Source organism: Bos indicus, chromosome 4 (assembly GCF_029378745.1).
Source record: "Bos indicus isolate NIAB-ARS_2022 breed Sahiwal x Tharparkar chromosome 4, NIAB-ARS_B.indTharparkar_mat_pri_1.0, whole genome shotgun sequence".
NCBI lineage: Eukaryota > Metazoa > Chordata > Mammalia > Artiodactyla > Bovidae > Bos > Bos indicus.
In genome coordinates, this window is record NC_091763.1 from 35901146 (window position 1) to 35923970 (window position 22825).

The 22825-nt window shown below is 37.6% G+C and overlaps 1 protein-coding gene across 2 annotated transcripts in view; it reads left to right on the forward strand.

Moving 5' to 3' along the window:
* Positions 1-22825, forward strand: part of SEMA3D (semaphorin 3D) — a 230242-nt gene that overhangs the window by 195981 nt on the left and 11436 nt on the right. For both annotated transcript variants that reach the window (XM_019958589.2, XM_070787656.1), the window contains 6 exons: positions 2585-2807; positions 4691-4779; positions 6563-6604; positions 9469-9626; positions 13172-13236; positions 22211-22347. In XM_019958589.2, the coding sequence (XP_019814148.1) occupies positions 2585-2807; positions 4691-4779; positions 6563-6604; positions 9469-9626; positions 13172-13236; positions 22211-22347 (714 nt within the window). The remainder of the gene's footprint in view (positions 1-2584; positions 2808-4690; positions 4780-6562; positions 6605-9468; positions 9627-13171; positions 13237-22210; positions 22348-22825) is intronic.

Below are 22825 nucleotides of genomic sequence, written 5' to 3' on the forward strand. Positions count from 1 at the left end.
ACAAGTTAAGACAGTTGTCTTTTGAGATCTGAATTCAAGAAGAGAACAGTGTAAAAGGCAATAGAAATATCTATCACGGGGGTTTTATAGTCAGTTTTCTGAAGTTATACTTCTTGGAAGAAAAGATATGGATGGGAATTACCAATTTTCACCTATGCTAACACAACTAAAAAAGACTATTTCAAAAACTGGAGCCCAAATGGACATGGATAAAAGATTTAAAATGTGTGCACTATTAATGTTTCATTGAGGTATAATTGACATATAGTATATTAGTTTCATGTGTATAACATAATTTGATATTTGTATACACTGAAAGAAATGGTATGGACCTAACAGAAGCAGAAGATAATAAGAAGAGGTGACAAGAATACACAGAACTGTACAAAAAAGATCTTCACGACCCAGATAATCACGATGGTGTGATCACTCACACTCACCTAGAGCCAGATACCCTCGAATGTGAAGTCAAGTGGGCCTTGGGAAGCATCTCGACAAACTAGTGGAGCTAATGGAGGTGATGGAATTCCAGTTGAGCTATTTCAAATCCTGAAAGATGATGCTGTGAATGTGCTGCACTCAATATGTCAGCAAGTTGAGAAAACTCAACAGTGGCCACAGGACTGGAAAAGGTCAGTTTTCATTCCAATCCCAAAGAAAGGCAATGCCAAAGAATGCTCAGACTACTGCACAATTGCACTCATCTCACACACTAGTAAAGTAATGCTCAAAATTCTCCAAGCCAGGCTTCAGCAATATGTGAATCATGAACTTCCAGATGTTCAAGTGGTTTTAGAAAAGGCAGAGGAACCAGAGATCAAATTACCAACATCTGCTGGATCATGGGAAAAGGAAGAGAGTTCAAGAAAAACATCTATTTCTGATTTATTGACTATGCCAAAGCTTTTGACTGTGTGGATCACAATAAACTGTGGAAAATTCTGAAAGAGGTGGGAATACCAGACCACCTGACCTGCCTCTTGAGAAATTTGTATGCAGGTCAGGAAGCAACAGTTAGAACTGGACATGGAACAACAGACTGGTTCCAAATAGGAAAAGGAGTACGTCAAGGCTGTATATTGTCACCCTGCTTATTTAACTTAAATGCAGAGTACATCATGAGAAACGCTGGGCTGGAAGAAGCACAAGCTAGAATCAAGATTGCCAGGAGAAATATTAATAACCTCAGATATGCAGATAACACCACCCTTATGGCAGAAAGTGAAGAACTAAAGAGCTTCTGGATGAAAGTGAAAGAGGAGAGTGAAAAAGTTGGCTTAAACCTCAACATTCAGAAAACTAAGATCATGGCATCTGGGCCCATCACCTCATGGCTAATAGATGGGAAACAGTGTCTGATTATTTTGGGAGGGCTCCAAAATGACTGCAGATGGTGATTGCAGCCATGAAATTAAAAGACGCTTACTCCTTGGAAGGAAAGTTATGACCAACCTAGACTGCATATTAAAAAGCAGAGACATTACTTTGTCAACAGAGGTCTGTCTAGTCAAGGCTATGGTTCTTCCAGTAGTCGTGTATGGATGTGAGAGTTGGACTACAAAGAAAGCTGAGCACAGAATAATCGATGCTTTTGAACTGTGGTGTTGGAGAAGACTCTTGAGAGTACCTTGGACTGCAAGGAGATCCAACCAGTCCATCCTAAAAGAGATCAGTCCTGGGTGTTCATTGGAAGGACTGATGTTTAAGCTGAAACTCCAATACTTTGGCCACCTGAGGCAAAGAGCTGACTCATTTGAAAAGACCCTGATGCTGGGAAAGATTGAGGGCGGGAGGAGAAGGGGACGACAGAGGGTGAGATGGTTGGATGGCATCGCTGACTCAATGGACATGGGTTTGGGTAGACTCCGGCAGTTGGTTATGGCCAGGGAGGCCTGGCGTGCTGCAGTTCATGGGGTCGCAAAAAGTCAGACACCACTGAGTGACTGAATTGAACTGAAAGATGATCACAATAGGTGTAGATAGCATCAGTTGCCATCCATAGTTATTTTTTTTTTCTCTTGATCAGAACTTTTAAAATTTATTTTCTTAGCAACTTTCAAATATGTAATACAGTGTCTGTAACTAATAGCCACCATACATCACCAGGACTTATTTTATAGCTAGAGGTTTATACCTTTTGACTCCTTTCACCCATTTTGCCCATCCCTCACCCCCAACTTCTGGCAGCCACCAATCTGTTCTCTGTATCTACGAGCTCTTCTGTTTGTCCCATTGTTTAGATTACACATATATAAGTGAGATCATACAGTATTTATCTTTCTTTCTTTGACTTATTTCACTTAGCATAATACCCTCGAGGTCCATCTATGTTGTTGCAAATGGTAAGATTTCATTTTTTGTGTGGCTGAATAATATTTCTTTGTAATATTTTAGAATATTTTTGAAAGCAAAAACTTGATTTAAATACACTCACGGCGAACTGTATGTATTTATATCTTGATGTGAGTTCATGTTGATCCTATTGACCATTCCTTTAATATTACCAGTAATAAACTTTGAAAGTAAATGAAATTTTCTCAGGTGCATGAATAATGTCTTTACTCCCCGCCTCATTTCTTTTCAGTGTCCAAGCAAAACCTATGACCCACTGATCAAATCCACCCGAGATTTTCCAGATGATGTCATCAGTTTCATAAAGCGGCACCCTGTGATGTATAAATCAGTATATCCAGTTTTGGGACGACCAACGTTCAAACGAATCAATGTGGATTACAGACTGACACAGATCGTGGTGGATCACGTCGTCGCAGAAGATGGCCAGTATGATGTGATGTTTCTTGGAACAGGTATGCTAGGGCCAGGTTATGCTTTCTTTCACATGAATTTTTCATTAGACAAACAAAAAATTCAGAAAAGTCTACTGATCAAAATCAAAATGAGTAATTATTAGTTCATACCTCATCACTGTTTTTTTTTTTAACTTGCATAACAAGTGCTTTTAATTGACCATCATACCTATCTTCCAGCTTCCATTTGAGTTGTGTGAGATTTCAAAACATATTTCTGTAATACAAATGCAGTGTGCCTGCTATAGATGAGGTGCTCAATACATATTTGCTGAATGACTATGGACTAAAACAAGTAGGCAAAGAAAAGTTTCTCTATCTTCAAACTTCACATTTCTTTCTTTCTACAGAGATATTTGACAATTCTATCCCAAAGGATCCCTTCACCCAGTTTTGAGAATCCCTGACTTAGCTGATATAAGATGGCTTTTCAAAAAAGTTAATCATTAATTTGTAAATAACTTAAAGTAAGAACTTCTTGGTAATTATTTTTCCTGCCCTTGAATTTTCTGGATTAATTATTCATTATTAGAACCCATTTTATTTACTTTTTGACTGCCAGCTTATTAAAATGATTACTTTTTCTAGGAAAAGAAATATTATTTGGTGCATTTCAAAAAAGTAATATCTAATAATGTACTGTGAATTCTAATGGCAATAAAAATAGCATGTATTTTTAAAACAAAAGCACTGCATCTGGATAATGTATAATTTGATGAATCAAGCATTGCTTAAAAAAAATAGAATTTTGATGAGTTTTGAAGAAATTGACACTTTTACTAAAAAAGGTTTTTAGGACTATCCTAAAACAATTTTAGGATAATTTTACTTCTAAAAGTGTATTGGTTTTACAAAAGTTAGGAAGCATTCAAGAACGCCTATTGTCAAACCTGATTATGCTGCAGATGGTGGTACCAAGGCCCAGGGAAAAAAAGTGGCATTTTCCAGACTACAGAGATTACTACTGAAGCATCAAAACATGAAATAATTAGTTTGTCATTAATTCTAATGAGTTTGCCTCTTAATTGCATGGCCCACCCGAAGCTCATTCCTAGCTCTTCAACATTTCTGAGTCAGAAAAGCCATTTAGCCACTAGGTGGTACTACCTAACTTTTATTGAGAAAATTATAAGGATACTGAGGTAGACTTATTTCCAAATATGGTATTTGGAAAATGTATATTTAATATTTTTCAAAGATTCTAGAATCATTTAAAAACAATTCACGCTGCTTTGTACAAACAGGATTATTACCATACATGTTTACATACTCCGACCACAGTGCTCAGAAGTTTATAAGCAACTATTTTTAATTTATTTTTATACAGGTCAGTCTAGACATTAATCTCCAAATGGAAATTTTTTTTCTTTTTCTAAAATGTTCTTTTGATCATCTTTCTGTAATTACATGCCACCTTGTGGAACTGCAATGTATTATTAATCTTGTGATAATTTAAAATTCTAAAATAATTTTCGATAAAAACTTTACTTTCTAGCCCATTAATGTTTCTGTCAGTTAAATACATTTGATTAGTAGTGGCCACTTTTCTCATATAGATACCTCAAATGATGTTTCTCTTTTGTTGTCATTTCAACTAAGTTTTAAAGGAGACATAGATATTCCTGTGCTAGGAATACACTCCAAGTATGTGTCTTTTAATATTTTATTTATAAACATATGTTCTATGAGCTGAAAGCTATAATATTTCAGAAGAGGAGAATCATATATTAATAAATTAAGCTTCATTTCTTGCATGCTTTATTTAACCTGATTTCTTGAAAGGCATTAAGAAAAAAAAATGAGGGGAGCAATGTGAAGGTTGCTAATAAATGTTTAAACATTGAAGTAGAAACATAAGAATCATGGGTAATGTATTTTTTCAGACATTGGAACAGTCCTAAAAGTTGTCAGCATTTCAAAGGAGAAGTGGAATATAGAAGAGGTAGTACTGGAGGAGTTACAGATATTCAAGGTAAGACTTAGGCCAGAGTTCCGGGAGAAGAGACAGTGAACCTAAGCAGTTCTTATATGGGACGTGTTTGTCTCAATATATCATCACTTTTTCTGGAGAAGTCTTTGCAGTTAACTCCTTTATTTTTTGTTTCCTTAAGTGAAGGAAAAAAGTTTAAAAAGCAACCAAAGTAGGACTCACTTTCCCCTGTAGAATATAACTGAGATTGGGACTCCTGGGACTACCCCTCATGACTGAGTTTTCCAAGCTTATGCTCAGACAAATCAGTACAGTAGATGAAAGCCTGGGATCTCTTTTACTATCCAGATGCTTTTCTGCTTTATAAATTTTACTTTTCAGTTTTTCCTCAGTTGAATTTGAGAAAACTGAAAAGTATATAAATCATGTTTCCCTGCATTTGTATAAGGATTTTTTTTTTTTTTAATTGCATGATAGTAAATCTTTATGTATGCTAAGTTCCTCTCAATCGCCCAAAACATTAGTAGACCTAAAATAATAGTTCTCCAGATTTGGGGAATATCCTTAGACTTTTAACAGTAAATCTGAATTGTGGCATTCTTTGTAGATATTCAGTGAGATTCAGTTCAAAGTTATTTTCTAAAAATGAAATTAGAAATAAAGTTGCATTTCTTAGAAGAGCTTTTGAAAAATATGTTGCATCTTTTGTAACATTTTTGTTGAGACAACTTATTAAACTATACTGTTTCCATGTGAACATCTATTGTCATAAAAGAGAATAGACCCTCCACTGAGAGGGGCTCAAGTTAATTAACATGCCGGGTTCCACTGGTTCCTGTTTACACCGTGATGATACTAGTGGTCCAGGAGTTAACAAGAACAAGACCTGCTGTCTGCCATCTACTGAAAACAAAGCCTTGGGTAGTTCCCAAGGGAGAAGTCAATGTCAAATATAAGTGTGAACCCAGAGGCCAAATAAAGCCCCCACAACACATGTAGGCATGTTAGACTGAGTCTGTTCAGTGGTTGTTAGTGGTCAAGAGGAATTGTTTGGAAGGATTCCACTCTTCAGATTAAACAATGAACCTGTCTGCTTAATTCATTTTAAAAAATTATTTGATAGAACTTCCTCATTTAACATTTTTCTTTTCCTTTCTTTCATATACTTCCTTAAATTTCTTATATCTATTTTGAGAAATTAATATATGGGGAAAGATTGATGATAGATGAAAAGAATTTTAAACATCCCATCATTCTTAGTTTGAGAACTTTTCTGTTCATATTTTAAATTTTATGTTGCTTGCATAGAAATGTATTTCCTACAAATAAAACTTTCTCCCCATGAAATTATACACATCATGTTGTATAGGGTTCTATAAAGCATATGCTCATTCACAAGGAGCACTATAACTCTTTAGAATTCTGCTACTTGAACAAGTTTTGAACTACTGATCTAAGTGAGAGCAGAAAGAGGCAATAAATAATTATGGAGATGTTCTTGTCAACACTAGTTTGAATTATGTGGAAGCAGTTAAGATAAGCAAAGTCAGAAGAGGGAGAAACCTTATGGGTAACTGGGAACAATTTGCAATGCAGAATGCCTTCACATATATTTAGGTAATTTTTCTTTAATAAGAAACTATTTTGATAATTTTTATTAAGGTTGAATCACTGCACATGGAAAGGAAATAGCAAACATTAAGATCTTTTTCTCCTCTACATAAAAGAGCCTTGAAGTTTACTCCAATTATCTTTGGTACAAGATAAAATATTGGCTACTATAAAAGACTGTTCGTGATTACTAACAGTTAATTTCTATTTTCAGCATTCATCAATCATCTTGAACATGGAGTTGTCTCTGAAGCAGGTACTTTCTAATTTTTGTGTAAAAATTAGCCACAAAAGGAAGACTGTTTGAATCAAAGTTTGTTTTAGGGAAAATCCTCTGAGGCAGGAAGTTAAATTATAAATCTATAAAAAGCTTTAGATTGTTTCTTTTGTAACTGATTATTGGGCATTGTTTCAGCCTTGCCTTAGGAGACATGGAACCCAATTTCATTAATTGAATAATACATTCTCCCTTTCTTTGGCTCTTGAAAATTGAGCTCACTTCCCTAGTCTCATGAGAATGCCATTCTGTCAAGGCTGTAAAGTAATTCATGTAACAATAGAATACTAGCACTAAACATTAAAAATGGTTTTTAATCAGGGAGTGTAGGAGTTAGACTGCAGTGGAAAACAGCCCAATAGTTAACCTCCAACCTTCTACTTAATATCTTACTCCAGGAGTCAATTTCCTCAACAGTAAAGTTAGAAGAATAATATCTACCTCCTAATAAATTGGATGGTATATGCAAAATTCTAGACAGAGAGCTGGAACTTTCTAACTGTAAAGTAGATGGTAGCTAATAATAACAATAATAATATTTAATATGATGTCTCAGTTCTTGGATATGATACCCCAAACCCCAGTTGATTCAAGAGGTTCAGACTTGCATTACCATTTCGATACATACTCTAGATATATAAGTAAAACACATGATAGGTAATATGTTCAACATTAAGTTGTTGCTAAAATTGTCTTAATCCATAGAGTAAGTACACTTAGTATGATACAAGGATTATTAGGAAAATATCCAAGTAGATTTCTTCTTCAGTCCTTTCTGTTAATTTGTTCATTCATTCAACATTTAGTTCCTGAAGGCCTGCTACTGTCCTTGGAGGGTACAGAAATGGATGAATGGCATAAGTCTTCATCTCTAGAAACTCTTGTGGAACTGAAAGGCAAAGGCCCATGCAAACACAGTAGTGCAAAAATGGAACCATGTACTAGGAGACGGAAAAGAGAGGAACTGATGGAAAAGAGGGTCAGGGGAGCAGGGGGAGGAAGCTAAGAGAAAGGCAACTTGAGCTATGAAAGCTCTTGCAGTTAATCAGACAGAAAGAAGGATGGGATGGAGAAGCCAAGTAGGAGTGGGGAACACTTGAAAAGGTGTAAAGAGTGAAAGATTGTAACTTATCCTGCTAAGTTTGTGTACAGTTGGAGCAAAGAGCATACCTATGCTTATGGAGCAAGGAGACTAGAAAGGAACCTGGGGAAGTAAAACAGCAGAAGAGTAGACACATCTTTGCATGGATGCCCTCCTGAGAAGTTTGACATGTTTATCCAAGACAGTGAAAACCTTGAAAGATTTTAAGCAGGAGGGTGTCATGGTAAGATTTTCCTCTTAGAGAGAGCAGTCTGGTGTGGCAGTGTGGAAGATGGATTGAGTCCTGGGGTAATAGTAGGACACTTACAAGTGATCCTGGAAAGAGATGATAAGGACTTGAGACAAAGGCAGTGGAGAGGGAGGAGGAAGTAGATTAGAGAGTTCTGTATGAGAGAATGGAGAGATAAGGTGGCAGATGGAATGAGAGTGAAGGAAGATTCAGAGACAACTCCCAGATTTGTGCCTTGGGTGACTGGGATGCTGTTTCTTGGTCAGGTAGGGTAGGAAGTGACTTCCCTGGTGGTCCAGTGGCTAAGACTCCATGCTTCCACTTCAAGGGGCACAGGTTCCATCCCTGGTTGGGGAACTAAGAATTCCACATACCACACAGCTAAAAGAAAAAGAAAGATACGGTAGGAAGCGTAGATTTGGGGAATCAGTATGTGCATATTTATGTTGTTTTCAAGATACCACTGAGTCTTTGTACAGGAAGAAGAGAACTGAAAAGAAGGAAACCCAACATTCACTGCAGAGAAAGGAGTCATCAAACAAAACAGAAATCTTAGACAGAAATAAAGAGGGAGAACAGGAGAAAAGGAAGAGTTTCAAGGACATTATAGAGAATTATATAGTAAAATAAATACTAAACAATATATGCATTTAGCCTCTTGGAAGTCTTAACTGGCAGATTAGTGGCTGGTAGGGATATAAGACAGATTGCTATAGGTGGAGTACACATCTGTTATTTGTGCCAGTATCTATTTCTAGATTTTTTTCCCCTCCATTTAAAGTTTGGTATGTCTGCTAGACTTGACCACATGTCATTTGAAGACACAGACAATGGCTTGTTCACTTGGATGATCCCTCCCCTCTGCCACCACCACATGTCCTCAAATAGATTCATGTAAGGATGTGAGGATGTGGTGCCTTATTTTTAGGACTTATTTTCAAAATGTAATTTCATTTGCTGAGTTGTCAGTATCCTGCAGGCTTTTACGTGTGATACAGCATCCCATAAGCCTCCTTAATACTTTCTTCACAGTGATACCAAATACTTTCTCTCTCATTTATAACTCATTTTCCTTCAGGGATCCATACTTCATTAGCAAATGAAATGGTTAGTTAAAACCACAGAAAAAGTTCTAGAAACCTCCTTTTGGTCATTTCTTATGGCAGGAGAAGACCGACAGTGTTGCCTATAGCATCTGTGCTTGATATAATCTACCAAAGTGTATTTTCAACTATTGAGAAAGAATTTGACATCTTAATTCCTCAGTCTAGCAGCTGGTTTTTTACCTTCTGAAATTACTGCCAAGGTTACTCTAGCTCTATAGAATGCTGTCCAATTCAGGATCAACACCTTCAAACCACCATCCAGCCAGACTGAAGACTGACTTATCTTACTCTTCCTGTGGCACCCGAGGAGACAGATTTAGATCTGTGATATGATATTCAAGAAAGGGAAGTTCTTAAGAGTAGGCTGAAAGATGCTTCTAATGCATTTGTTTTGCCTGATTTGCAGCAACAATTGTATGTTGGTTCCCGAGACGGATTGGTTCAGCTTTCCTTGCACAGATGCAACACTTATGGGAAAGCGTGCGCAGACTGTTGTCTTGCCCGAGACCCCTACTGTGCCTGGGATGGACATGCATGCTCTCAATATGTGCCCACTTCAAAAAGGTGAGCATCACCTCACGTTAAGAGGAAGCCTTCCACTTTACATGACGAACAGCTCACATGAAGTTGTGAGTAAAAGTTGGCCAATTTCTCTTGTAGTTAGTTTAAAGACAAAACATACAGGAAACATGGTCTATGGTAGGGATATTATAACGTAAGTGTTTTATAGTTTTTCATAAAGCTAAATTTAAGGAGGATAAAATAGAATGTTCTGAAATCTAGAAATGTGGAGGTTTTACCACAGCAGGTTTGTTTGTCTGACACACAGCAAGCCAGTCGTGGAGATACCAACGTTTGCAGCAGAGAACGGGGTTTATTCATGAGGCAGTCAAGCGAGGAGACAGGAAACAAGTCTCAAATCCACCTCCCCAAAGGTGAGAGACTCAGGATGTGTATGAGATAAACGTGAGACCTGGGGAGCCTAGGAAAGGTAACTGGAGATAGAAAAGGTGAGATAAGCAATGGCCTGTGCAGATGGAACTAAGCTACAGGCTTCTTCCTGGGATGCATGCTCGGAGGGTAGAGTTTTGGCCTCTGATGTCAAAAGGTCACTGGACACTCTCACATGCCCAGAGGGAAAGGCAATGCCCTAACTGGCTAGAGCTCAAACAGGACACACCCAACTCCAACAGCTTGGACAAAAAGTTTATTTGTTCAGGTTACCCGAGGCTTGGAGATATGCACCTTTTTGTAGCAACAATTAAAGCAAGCTTGATCAATGAAGCCCGTTACAGGTTTAATGGATTTAACTGATAACTCTTGATTTCAGAGCTTTAAAAAATTCTGATAATTGTTTATATCCTTTGCCTTCATCTTTGTCAGAAAGCACAAAAAGTTTGCTTTCTTTACTATTCTAGCCTTTGTACATTCTTCCTTTCTTCCCATATTTATAAATACATATATACTCATAGTTCAGTTCAGTTCAGTCACTCAGTCGTGTCCGACTCTTTGAGACCCCATGAATTGCAGCACACCAGGCCTCCCTGTCCATCACCAACTCCCTGAGTTTACTCAAACTCATGTCCATCAAATCGGTGATGCCATCCAGCCATCTCATCCTCTGTCGTCCCCTTCTCCTCCTGCCCCCAATCCCTCCCAGCATCAGAGTCTTTTCCAATGAGTCAACTCTTCGCATAAGGTGGCCAAAGTACCGGAGTTTCAGCTTTAGCATCATTCCTTCCAAAGAAAACCCAGGGCTGATCTTCTTTAGAATGGACTGGCTGGATCTCCTTGCAGTCCAAGGGACTCTCAAGAGTCTTCTCCAACACCACATTTCAAAAGCATCAATTTTTCGGCGCTCAGCTTTCTTCACAGTCCAACTCTCACATCTGTACATGACCACTGGAAAAACCACAGCCCTGACTAGACGGACCTTTGTTGGCAAAGTAATGTCTCTGCTTTTCAATATGCTATCTAGGTTGGTCATAACTTTCCTTCCAAGGAGTAAGCGTCTTTTAATTTCATGGCTGCAGTCACCATCTGCAGTGATTTTGGAGCCCCAAAAAATAGTCTGACACTGTTTCCACTGTTTCCCCATCTCTTTGCCATGAAATGATGGGACCAGATGCCATGATCTTCGTCTTCTGAATGTTGAGCTTTAAGCCAACTTTTTAACTCTCCACTTTCACTTTCATCAAGAGGCTTTTTAGTTCCTCTTCACTTTCTGCCATATGGGTGGTGTCATCTGCATATCTGAGGTTATTGATATTTCTTCCAGTAATCTTGATTCCAGCTTGTACTTAATGTATGTTTTTGTAATACTGTAGATTATATACAGCTTACAGTACATCCCAGTGGTTATGTGGAATTTTGCTTTTACTCCAACTTGGCCAATTTCTGCCACCCAGATATGCTTAAATATCAAACTATGTCCCACTGTTTGTAACTTATTGCTTTATGTACTCTTAAAAGTAATGTCATTGTAGGCCAACAGTATCCTGGCTAGGAATTTATTTACACACACACAGGCAAAAAAGTACCGCAAATTATATGTTTGCTCATTTCAGCACTGTTTTCAATAGCAAAATTATTGGAAACAACCTGAGTGCTCATTAATATGAGTTATGGTGGCTGATATATTAAAATATCATTATTTTAAAATATGGTTTACAGTAACACTATTTATTAAAGTATCACCCAAAGTATATTTTGTTCTAGGTAAAATGTCAGCAAACTGTATATATATATATTTTTTTAATCTTTAGGTCTTAACAAGATAGCAGGTGAGCATACAATAGTCCTACTACTATATATTTACTTCTATTTTTTGAAAGTTAACTGATCTGTTAAATTGTAAATTCTAGTATCTCAGATTGAATGTATAGTACAAAAACAGACACAATGCCAAGACTTTTTTATATTCTCTGAAATCTCTGAATTGAATCTAAGTTTAAAGTAAAAAATCACAACATTTTTGTTAGTTTTTGACGAAGAATATACTCATCCTAGGTAATCTTTGGGCAATGCTTTTCTTTTCTAGAACCTAAAAAACAAGAATGCTCATTAGTTGGTAATGAGCCTTCAGTTTGATGAATTGATCCTGTTCCTTATGAATCCAAGATTTAAAAACATTCTTGACCTTATGTACCTTATGTACCTTATACCATCATATTTTTTTCTTTTTGTATTTCCCAGGACTGCATCTCTGAGCTTGCAGACATGCCACTGTGATGTTCTCCCTTACCTAACATAATGTTTGTGCGAGCCAAAAAATGTGTATGATAGATGAATCTTCCACAAGACTGTCATCCAGTCAATGTTTCCCTTAAGGAACACCCTAGTATCACAGAATGTTCATTGTGACATCTGTGATCTCTGATGTGGCAACATAAAATAGCCAAAGCAAATGAAACTGCACACTGAGTGTAAGATTTATTTAATTTAGATGTAGCAGATTTTTTAATATACAATAGTTATCATTTTCTCTTCAGGAAAACATGTGACAATAATGTACAAGGCCATTATTTTATTGTTACTATTATTAGCACCACTATGAGAGAAACATTGTGAACTGTGTCAGTAGATAGAAATAACATCTAGCCATTCATGCCATTTCAAACTTGTACTTCTGTTTCAAATAATATCTATCTTGTTGTTTAATCACATAAATAATGAATCTTCGTATGATAAAGCATTTTATACTTATGTGTACTTTCTTACCCACTGACTAAAGCTCTTTTATATCTTATTACACTGAAAAAAGAAGATACAAATAGTTACCCCCCGCCATTGAGTGTAAATAAAAACTGGAGCACATTTATATTCAACCTGTTATACTGAATAATTTGTCAAAATCAAAGAAAAATTGTGGTGGCTAAATAAAATGCAGATCATCTTATTGCTAAAACAAGATCCATTCTGTTAGGACTCTACCTAACTAGTATTACTTGGATTAATGTTGCAGTGATTGGAATACTGACCTGCATTTAAGTTAAGCAGTGAAACAAGTACAGTTCTGCTTCTGCTACTGTTATTAGTATTAGATGTAGACTTTTTATATTCCAGATATCATGCTTGAAGTTCTAAACAGTTTAATCCCTTTTCCATAGGCGAGCTAGACGCCAAGATGTGAAGTATGGGGACCCAATCACCCAGTGCTGGGACATAGAAGACAGTAAGTATAGGTCTACTATTCTTTACTCCCATTGAAAACTGTAAGCCTGATCTTTGTGTGTCTTTTTTATTATATGACTTAAAACATCTTTTATGTAGGAAGATCCCATTTTGTGTAACTCTTGTGCTCTGGAAAAGCAATAGAAATAAATCAGCCCCCTGTTCACATGCCTAAGCGAATATAATTCTTTGTTATATTGTTATTTGTTTCATATGGCTTTTAAAATTCCTATACCTTTTCCCTCCTTTTTTACTGCCTTGTCCATCCTTGTAAAGTTTGAAACTACCATTAGAGATAAAGCAGAATATAGTCCAAAACATACGGACATTTAGACCGTCCCAGAAGAGACCCTCCAAGAAAAGTTTGATAAAAGGGCTGGACTTAATTGGAAAGAAACTTTAGGTAGCCTGTGCATTATTTGTATTCACTTATTAATTCATGTACCATTCAATCAGTAAATATTTATTAAGTGAGTTCCACGTGCATATAATTGACCCGGTCATACTTTGAGACTAAGAGACTCCTTAGATAACTTACAGTTCTTTGGGGAGACGTCATAAGGTACAAATCGTGATGTGGGAGTTTAGGGGGAAAAAAAAAATGAGCAATCACCAGAGGCTGTATTATTCAGAGAAAATGTCAAAGAAGGGAGGATCTTGAAAGTCTGAGTGTGAGAAGGGAGGAGTAGAAAATTGAGAGAAAGTCTGTTGAGTGACTCTGGTAACAGAGAATACAATCTGTAAACGTGTATATTCCAGAGCTTTAATTACTTTCCACTCTCAAGCTCTGCCTTCAGATAGAAAATACATGCACACAAGTGCATGCACACACACAAACACACATGCAACTGGAGGAAGAGCGGAACTGCCTTCCCGTCATCACAATGTGAGTAACCACCCACCACTGAATAAACAACCCACATTTCATAGTCTGTAACTGGTGGTCTGGCAGAGTGTTCTTAATTTAAAAACAAAACAATTGTTTATAATTTAAAGTATCATTCTTCTGAAAAACAAGCTCTAGTCCAGAATAGGACGTTTGTTTTCTTGTTCCAGCGTGCAGGTGACTCACTGTAACAGCCTGTGTTTTATTTAGCAATCATTACTGTGTGCTGTGCATACAGGTTTTCACACGTGCATATGAGATTAGCAGGGACTGTTTTAGGTACGGTGGAAATGCTCAGGAGTAAAGAATCCTCCTGCCAATGCAGGAGATGCACGTTCCATCCCTGGGTCAGGAAGATTCCCGAGAGAAGGAAATGGCAACCCACTCCAGTGTTCTTGCCTGGAAAACCCCATGGATAGAGGAGCCTGGCAGGGCTACAGTCCACAGGTCACAAAAGAATTGAAAACAACTTAGCGACTAAATGGCAACAAATGAACAAAAAAGAAAACAACCTGCACATTCAGGGATTTTAAATTTAAGTGTGTGTTAGGGGAGGGAGCGAGCAACAAACATAAAAACAAGTAAAATATATGCCATGTTATGAGGACTTATAAAAGACTGTTGCTGCCTAAGGCACTCACAATCTCTGTCTCCACTTCATCACATCCCCTTCTTGTTATGCTCCATTGTACATTGCCTTTTCTAAGCACCATCACCACTCTAACTCAGTCCAGTTTTTGTCAAGATCACCAAGTGATTTCCTCCCTTGCCAAATCCAATGCACACTTTTTAGCACGCACTATTACTCTCTAGCTCCCTTGTCCCTGAAACACTTTCTTCACTTGGCTTCCATGCAGTGGTGCAGTGATATGCTGGAGCCAGTTTTTATGGCCCCATGAGAGCTGATTGTTTATTATGTAGGGGATTTTTGAGCTGGTTTTAAACCATTGGTACCTTGAATCAGCCATGGTGGGAGTTCTTATACCAGAAAAATCAGCAAGCACTACAAATCAGGTCCTTGCATTTACAGAGATGGTCTCCCAGCACAGGTATGCTTCATGGCACCACATGGAAAACTTCGGGTTTTTCTTTTACCATATAGGCTTCTCCTTCTGAGTGTTCTTAACTTTCCTTTTCATTCTACTACCTAAACATTCCATCTCTGTCTATTCACTCCTTAACACCATCCATTTCAATACTATCAGAGGCTTTTTTTTTTAATTGAAGTATAGTTGATTTACAGTGTTGTGTTAGTTTCTGGTGTACAGCAAAGTGATTTAGTTATTTTGTTGTTGTTCAGTTGCTAAGTTGTGTCAGACTCTCTATGACTCCATGGACTGTAGACTGCCAAGTTTCTCTGTCAATGGGATTTTCCAGGCAAGAACACTGGAGTGGGTTGCCATTTCCTTCTCCAGGGAATCTTCCCAAGCCAGGGATCAAACCTGTGTCTCCTGCATTGGCAGGCTGATTCTTGACTACCTGAGCCATCAGGGAAGCCATATATATTTATTCTTCTTCATATCTTTTCCATTATGGTTTAACAGGATATTGAGTATAGTTCCCTGTGAAATACAGTAATTGTTGTTGTTCAGTCACCCAGTCATGTCTGGATCTTTGCAACCCCATAGACTGTGGCACACCAGGGCTCCCAGTCCCTCACCATCTCCTGGAGTTTGCCCAAGTTCATGTCCATTGCATTGGTGATGCCATTGAGCTATCTCATCCTCTCATGCCCTCTTCTCCTTCTGGCCTCAATCTTTCCCAGCATCAGGGACTTTTCCAGTGAGTCGGCTGTTCACATCAAGTGACCAAAATACTGGAACTTCAGCATCAGTCCCTCCAATTCAGGGTTGATTTCCCTTAAGATTGATTGGTTTCATCTCCTTGCAGTCCAAGAGACTCAGGAATCTTCTCCAGCACCACAGTTGGAAGACATCAACTCTCTCTGGTGCTCTGCCTTCTTTATGGTCCAGCTCTCACAACCATATGTGACCACGGGGAAGACCATAGCCTTGACTATACAGACATTTGTCAGCAGTGTAACATCTCTGCTTTTCAACACACTGTCTAGGTTTGTCATAGCTTTCCTGCTGAGAAGCGGTCATCTTCTATAGAGTAGGACCTTTTTTTTTTTTTTAATCCATTCTAATATATAATAGTTGTATCCACTATTCCCACAACCTCAATCCATCACTTCCTTATCCCCTTCCCCCTTGGCAACCCTTAGTCTTTTTTCTGTGTGGGTGAATCTGTTTCATTAATAAGTTCATTTGTGTCATATTTTAAGTTCCACATATAAGTGACATATGGTATATGTCTTCTTCTTTCTGACCTACTTAGTATGATAATCTCTAGGATCATCCATGCAGAAATGCACATGTCATTATTGCATTTCTGTTTATGGCTGTGTACTATTCCATTATATATACATGTGTGTATATGAACATTATGAAAATCTTCTTTATCCATTCATCTGTTGATGGACATTTAGGTTGCTTCCATGTCTTAACTGTTGTAAATATTGCTGCTGTAAACATTTAGACTATGTGTGCGTGTGTGCTAAGTTGCTTCAGTCATGTCAGACGCTTTGGGTTGGACTGTAGCCCACCAGGCTCCTCTGTCCATGGGATTCTCCAAGCAAGAATACTGGAGTGGGTTTCCATGCCTTTCTCCAGGAGATTTTCCTGACCCATGGATCGAACCTGCGTCCCTTATGTTTTCTTCATTGGCAGGCGGGTTCTTTACCATTAGAACCACCTGGCAAGCCCATGATCTTTTGAAATTAGTTTCTCAAAAGCACTAGTCTGGTTTCTATCTCAGCCCTGTCTGCATTTGTTTCCTCTGCACCTGAAGAACTCTTCACTTCAGGTGTCCACATGGCTCTATCCTCACATCGTTTTATTCCATGATTGAAATGTTAGTATCAGTGTTAATTTCTCAGAGACACCCTTTCTGACCAACCTACCTGAAATACCTTTCTTCCCTTCTATCCCTAATTATTCCCTAATCTGCTATTTTTACTTGTACTGCATAACACAGCCAGATACTATATTATCTATTCATTCACTTGATTACTTTGTCTCTGTCACTGGAATATAAAGGTGGTGAATTTGCCTGCCATAATCACTAACATATTCCCTTCATTGAAAGTAATGCCAGTGTGGTAGGCAAAAAAAAAAAAGTCTGCATCATACTTAGGTGAAGGAAGGGATACTCAGAGGGATAGCCCTTGAGCTGTTCCTTAAAGAAACAATCACACTTTCCTAAGTAGATTAAGTAACAAGTATTAAAATCAGAAAGGACTCATATAGGTTTGGTTAAGTTCATGACCATCCCTATGTTATTCTACGGAGTTTGTGTTTACCCTGTAAGCGATAAGGAACTATTTCATATTACTAAGAAAAGTTGTTTTTAAAAATAAAAGTAATTTATTTTGGTAGTTTGGTGATTGATTGGAATAGGAGAAGTCAGTGATAGAGAATCAATTGTGAAAATTAAAGTAGAAATTAAGAGGGTATTTTCAAACTAAGGGTTTTCAATCTCAAGGAAGAGAAAGGGTCACATTTGAACAATTGTTTTTGGTAAAGAAGAGAGGAAATGAGTTACTTATAACCCACCATAAATATGCATTGCATTGACCTGGTAATCAAGTTTTGAATAACTGGCAAATAGATGTTTTCTTTCTTCCTTCTTTTGTTCATCAATTGTTATATACTGTGATACTGCACGATTATTAATGTTAGTGTTAAAACAATGTTAATTGTATATAATCTTGCTGCACTGACATCAGTGACATGTCCTAAGTGTATTATGAAGAAACATTCCAGATATTTCTCTATTAAAAAAAATTTTTTGCTTGCAATCTGAAAGATTAAAATATTCTTTAAAATTGTTTTACACTTACATGAAAGATACATATTCTACTCTTTAAAAACATTATTGCATGCAAATTTTGCACCTTTAAAAATGGATAGTAATAAAACACTTGTGAAAGTGCTGCACTTAATATGCCAGCAAATGTGGAAAACTCAGTAGTGGCCATAGGACTGGAAAAGATCAGTTTTCATTCCAATCCCAAAGAAAGGTAATACCAAAGAATGCTCAAACTACCACACAATTGCACTCATCTCACATGCTAGTAAAGTAATGCTCAAAATTCTCCAAGCCAACCTTCAACAGTTTGTGAACTGTGAACTTCCAGATGTCCAAGCTGGATTTAGAAAAGGCAGAGGAACCAGAGATCAAATTGCCAACATCTGTTGGATCATCAAAAAAGCAATAGAGTTCCAGAAAAACATCTACTTCTGCTTTACTGACTATGCCAAAGCCTTTGACAGTGTGGACCACAACAAACTGGAAAATTCTGAAAGAGATGGGAATACCAGACCACCTGACCTGCCTCCTGGGAAATCTGTATGCAGGTCAGGAGCAACAGTTAGAACTGAACATACACACTGAGGAAACCAGAAGGGAAAGAGACACGTGTACCCCAATGTTCATCGCAGCACTGTTTATAATAGCCAAGACATGGAAGCAACCTAGATGTCCATCAGCAGATGAATGGATAAGAAAGCTGTGGTACATATACACAATGGAGTATTACTCAGCCATTAAAAAGAATACATTTGAATCAGTTCTAATGAGGTGGATGAAACTGGAGCCTATTATACAGAGTGAAGTAAGCCAGAAGGAAAAACATAAATACAGTATACTAATGCATATATATGGAATTTAGAAAGATGGTAACAATAACCCAGTGTACGAGACAGCAAAAGAGACACTGATGTATAGAACAGTCTTATGGACTCTGTGAGAGAGGGAGAGGGTGGGAAGATTTGGGAGAATGGCAATGAAACATGTAAAATATCATGTAGGAAACGAGTTGCCAGTCCAGGTTCGATGCATGATGCTGGATGCTTGGGGCTGGTGCACTGGGACGGCCCAGAGGGATGGTATGGGGAGGGAGGAGGGAGGAGGGTTCGGGATGGGGAACACATGTATACCTGTGGCGGATTCATTTTGATATTTGGCAAAACTAATACAATTATGTAAAGTTTAAAAATAAAATAAAATTAGAGAAAAAAAAAAAAAAAGAACTGAACTTGGAACAACAGGCTGGTTCCAAATAGGAAAAGGAGTACATCAAGGCTGTATACTGTCACCCTGCTTATTTAACTTATATGAGAGTACATCATGAGAAACACTGGGCTGGATGAAGCACAAGCTGGAATTAAGATTGCTGGAAGAAATATCAATAACCTCAGATATGCAGATAACACCACCCTTATGGCAGAAAGCGAAGAAGAACTAAAGAGCCTCTTGATGAAAGTGAAAGAGGAGAGTGAAAAAGTTGGGTTAGAACTCAACATTCAGAAAACTAAGATCATGCCATCTGGTTCCATCCCTTCATGGCAAATAGATGGGGAAACAATGAGAGACTTTATTTTTTGGGGCTCCAAAATCACTGCAGATGGTGACTGCAGCCATGAAATTAAAAGACGCTTGCTCCTTGAAAGAAAAGTTATGACCAACCTAGACAGCATATTAAAAAAAGCAGAGACTTTACTTTGCTAACAAAGGTCCGTCTAGTCAAAGCTATGGTTTTTCCAGTAGTCATGTATGGATGTGAGAGTTGGACTATAAAGACAGCTGAGTTCTGAAGAATTGATGCTTTTGAACACACACATATATGTTTAAATTTACAAATAGAAAATTTTAAACTCAGAGATAAACATTATTGGAATATTCAGTAAATTAGTTTGTAGTAAAACTGATGTGGGGATGACTGTGTCAAAGGGTCACTATCTGCTGATTTGAAGATGGATTTCATATAATCAGCTCACTATTTCACTTTTCCAGTTGATTTCACTAATTTTAACATTTACTTAATTGACTAGTTCTTTTGTTGAATCCATCTAATTGAATTTCTCCCAAGCTCTTGCCCTGTCGCCTAACAATCAGCCTGCATCCTCCCTGCTTTGTTCATGAACTCCCTTTGCTCAGGAAAACAGTCTCTGTTACTGTGAAATGATGCATTTCTTTCTTCTCCTTGATCTGCACTGGTGATCTTCCTGTGCATTAGGAATTTATTATCTGAAAATCGTGGCTATAATCTATTGAGTTGGCAGAGAGAGAGAGTGGATAGACTACAGATTTCAAGTGGAATCCATGCATTTTGACAGTTAGATAAGGTTAATTCATAATAGGGTCAGCATGCTTGACTTAATCTTTGCTGGTAAGACACAAATAAGTTCAAAAGAAGTTTCTAAAAAAGAAACCTAACTATTGGATGCATGTGCATTCATGCCATTTGCTGATAATTCAGGGTGCTTAGATTGAAGATTCACTTAGGTCCCTTAAGCCTTACTCTGGTTTATGCCTAAAATGCTAAGTGGGCCCATCTGCAGAATTGAGACATCTGAATATATGTTGAAAAAGTGCATGTTTGGGCCAGGCTGAGAAGCTGTCATTTTTTGTTTGATCAAATTTGAGCTGCAGATCTTAGATCACACATGGGACACAGCCTTTGGCTACTCTGGATGGAATGTATTTCAGATGGTGCAGTTGATTTATAAGAAGAAGGTGTCTGAGACACTGATCCTTTAGCCTCCCATTGACTGTCTTATTGCAGATGCATGTGGGGCTATAATATCCCTCTCTGAATAAAAGAGAACCTTTTTGGGGTAGATAATATCCTGATTCAGAGTATTAGAATATCCAGTGTATTAGCGTCATCATAGAATTTCATCAAGTATAGAGAAGTACACTTACTTTTCTGATACTGAAATGTCATATGGTCATAACATACAGTTTGTGGTCAGCTCTGTGGACCAGTTCATAATGAATTTCTCTTTAAAGGTGAAATAAATTTCTATTGCAGAACTATCTACAAAATTGGTTCTATTTTCTACAAATTAAAAGATTTAAAGTTAAAAGATGTTGAAGTTTATTCAGTGCAACTCAAAGAGGCTCAATGTTAGTTATATCTTGTGAATTCTTATTTAAAAAAGAAACTTCAAAAGTTAATATATTGATGAAAGAATAAAAACTGAAATGCTAGGATAGAGTTTGCATTTTACTCATAGGTAACAAATACTATGGGCTGGAAGAAGCACAAGCTGGAATCAAGATTGCCAGGAGAAATATCAGTAACCTCAGATATACAGATGACACCACCCTTATGGCAGAAAGTGAAGAGGAACTAAAAAGCCTCTTGATGAAAGTGAAAGTGGAGAGTTAAAAAGTTGGCTTAAAGCTCAACATTCAGAAGACGAAGATCATGGCATCTGGTCCCATCACTTCATGGAAAATAGATGGGGAAACAGTGGAAACAGTGTCAGACTTTATTTTTGGGGGCTCCAAAATCACTGCAGATGGTGACTGCAGCCATGAAATTAAAAGACGCTTACTCCTTGGAAGAAAAGTTATGACCAACCTAGATAGCATATTGAAAAGCATAGACATTACTTTGCCAACAAAGGTCCATCTAGTCAAGGCTATGGTTTTTCCAGTCGTCATGTATGGATGTGAGAGTTAGACTGTGAAGAAAGCTGAGCACCGAAAAATTGATGCTTTTGAACTGTGGTGTTGGAGAAGACTCTTGAGAATCCCTTGGACTGCAAGGAGATCCAACCAGTCCATTCTGAAGGAGATCAGCCCTGGGATTTCTTTGGAAGGAATGATGCTAAAGCTGAAACTCCAGTACTTTGGCCACCTCATGCGAAGAGTTGACTCATTGGAAAAAACTCTGATGCTGGGAGGGATTGGGGGCAGGAGGAGAAGGGGACGACAGAGGATGAGATGGCTGGATAGCATCACTGACTTGATGGACGTGAGTCTGAGTGGACTCTGGGAGTTGGTGATGGACAGGGTGACCTGGCGTGCTGCGATTCATGGGGTCTCAAAGAGTCGGACACGACTGAGTGACTGAACTGAACTGAACTGAACAAATACTATGCTATGAATTTCATTTCTCTTTAATAATGTATATGAATCTTTCCCTCATGGCATCTGTTCTAAATCAGTGTGTTTTCCCATTGCTTTTAAAATCAGGTCTAGGTTAATCTCCTATTCTATGTTTGCTTTCCAGGCATTAGTGAACCTGCTGATGAAAAGGTGATTTTTGGCATTGAATTTAATTCAACCTTTCTGGAATGTATACCTAAATCCCAGCAAGCATCTGTTAAGTGGTATATCCAGCGGTCAGGAGATGAACATCGAGAGGAGGTAAGTTATAGTCATCAAAGAAAGATCACCTTGAGGGAAAGAGTGTAAAACTTACATCAAATTTAGGTTGTGCGAGAAGATGTTCAACTTTTAGTGCCAAATGCAGTTCTTATCACTACTTGATAAAAAGGAAAGTAAAATTTTATACTCTGGTATCCAAGGTAACAATGCCTTTGAGAGACAAATAGCCCAATTTAATGCAAATGTGTTAATGAAATACATTTAGAAGCAGACAAATAAACAAATGTACATGATTCTTCCTCAACTTCTTGTTTTTCATAGATTCTTTATATTTTAGAACAATTCTTGATCAAGAATGAGACTTTCCCTCACAGTAGCACAATGACTAAATTCTAACTCACGTTGTATTCAGTTTAGACTATAAAATGAAACATGTCAAATTTGTACAAAACTGGAAATATATATCATATCGTCATATGAATAAGTTGTACAAGTATCTACCTTTTCACTCTAGTAT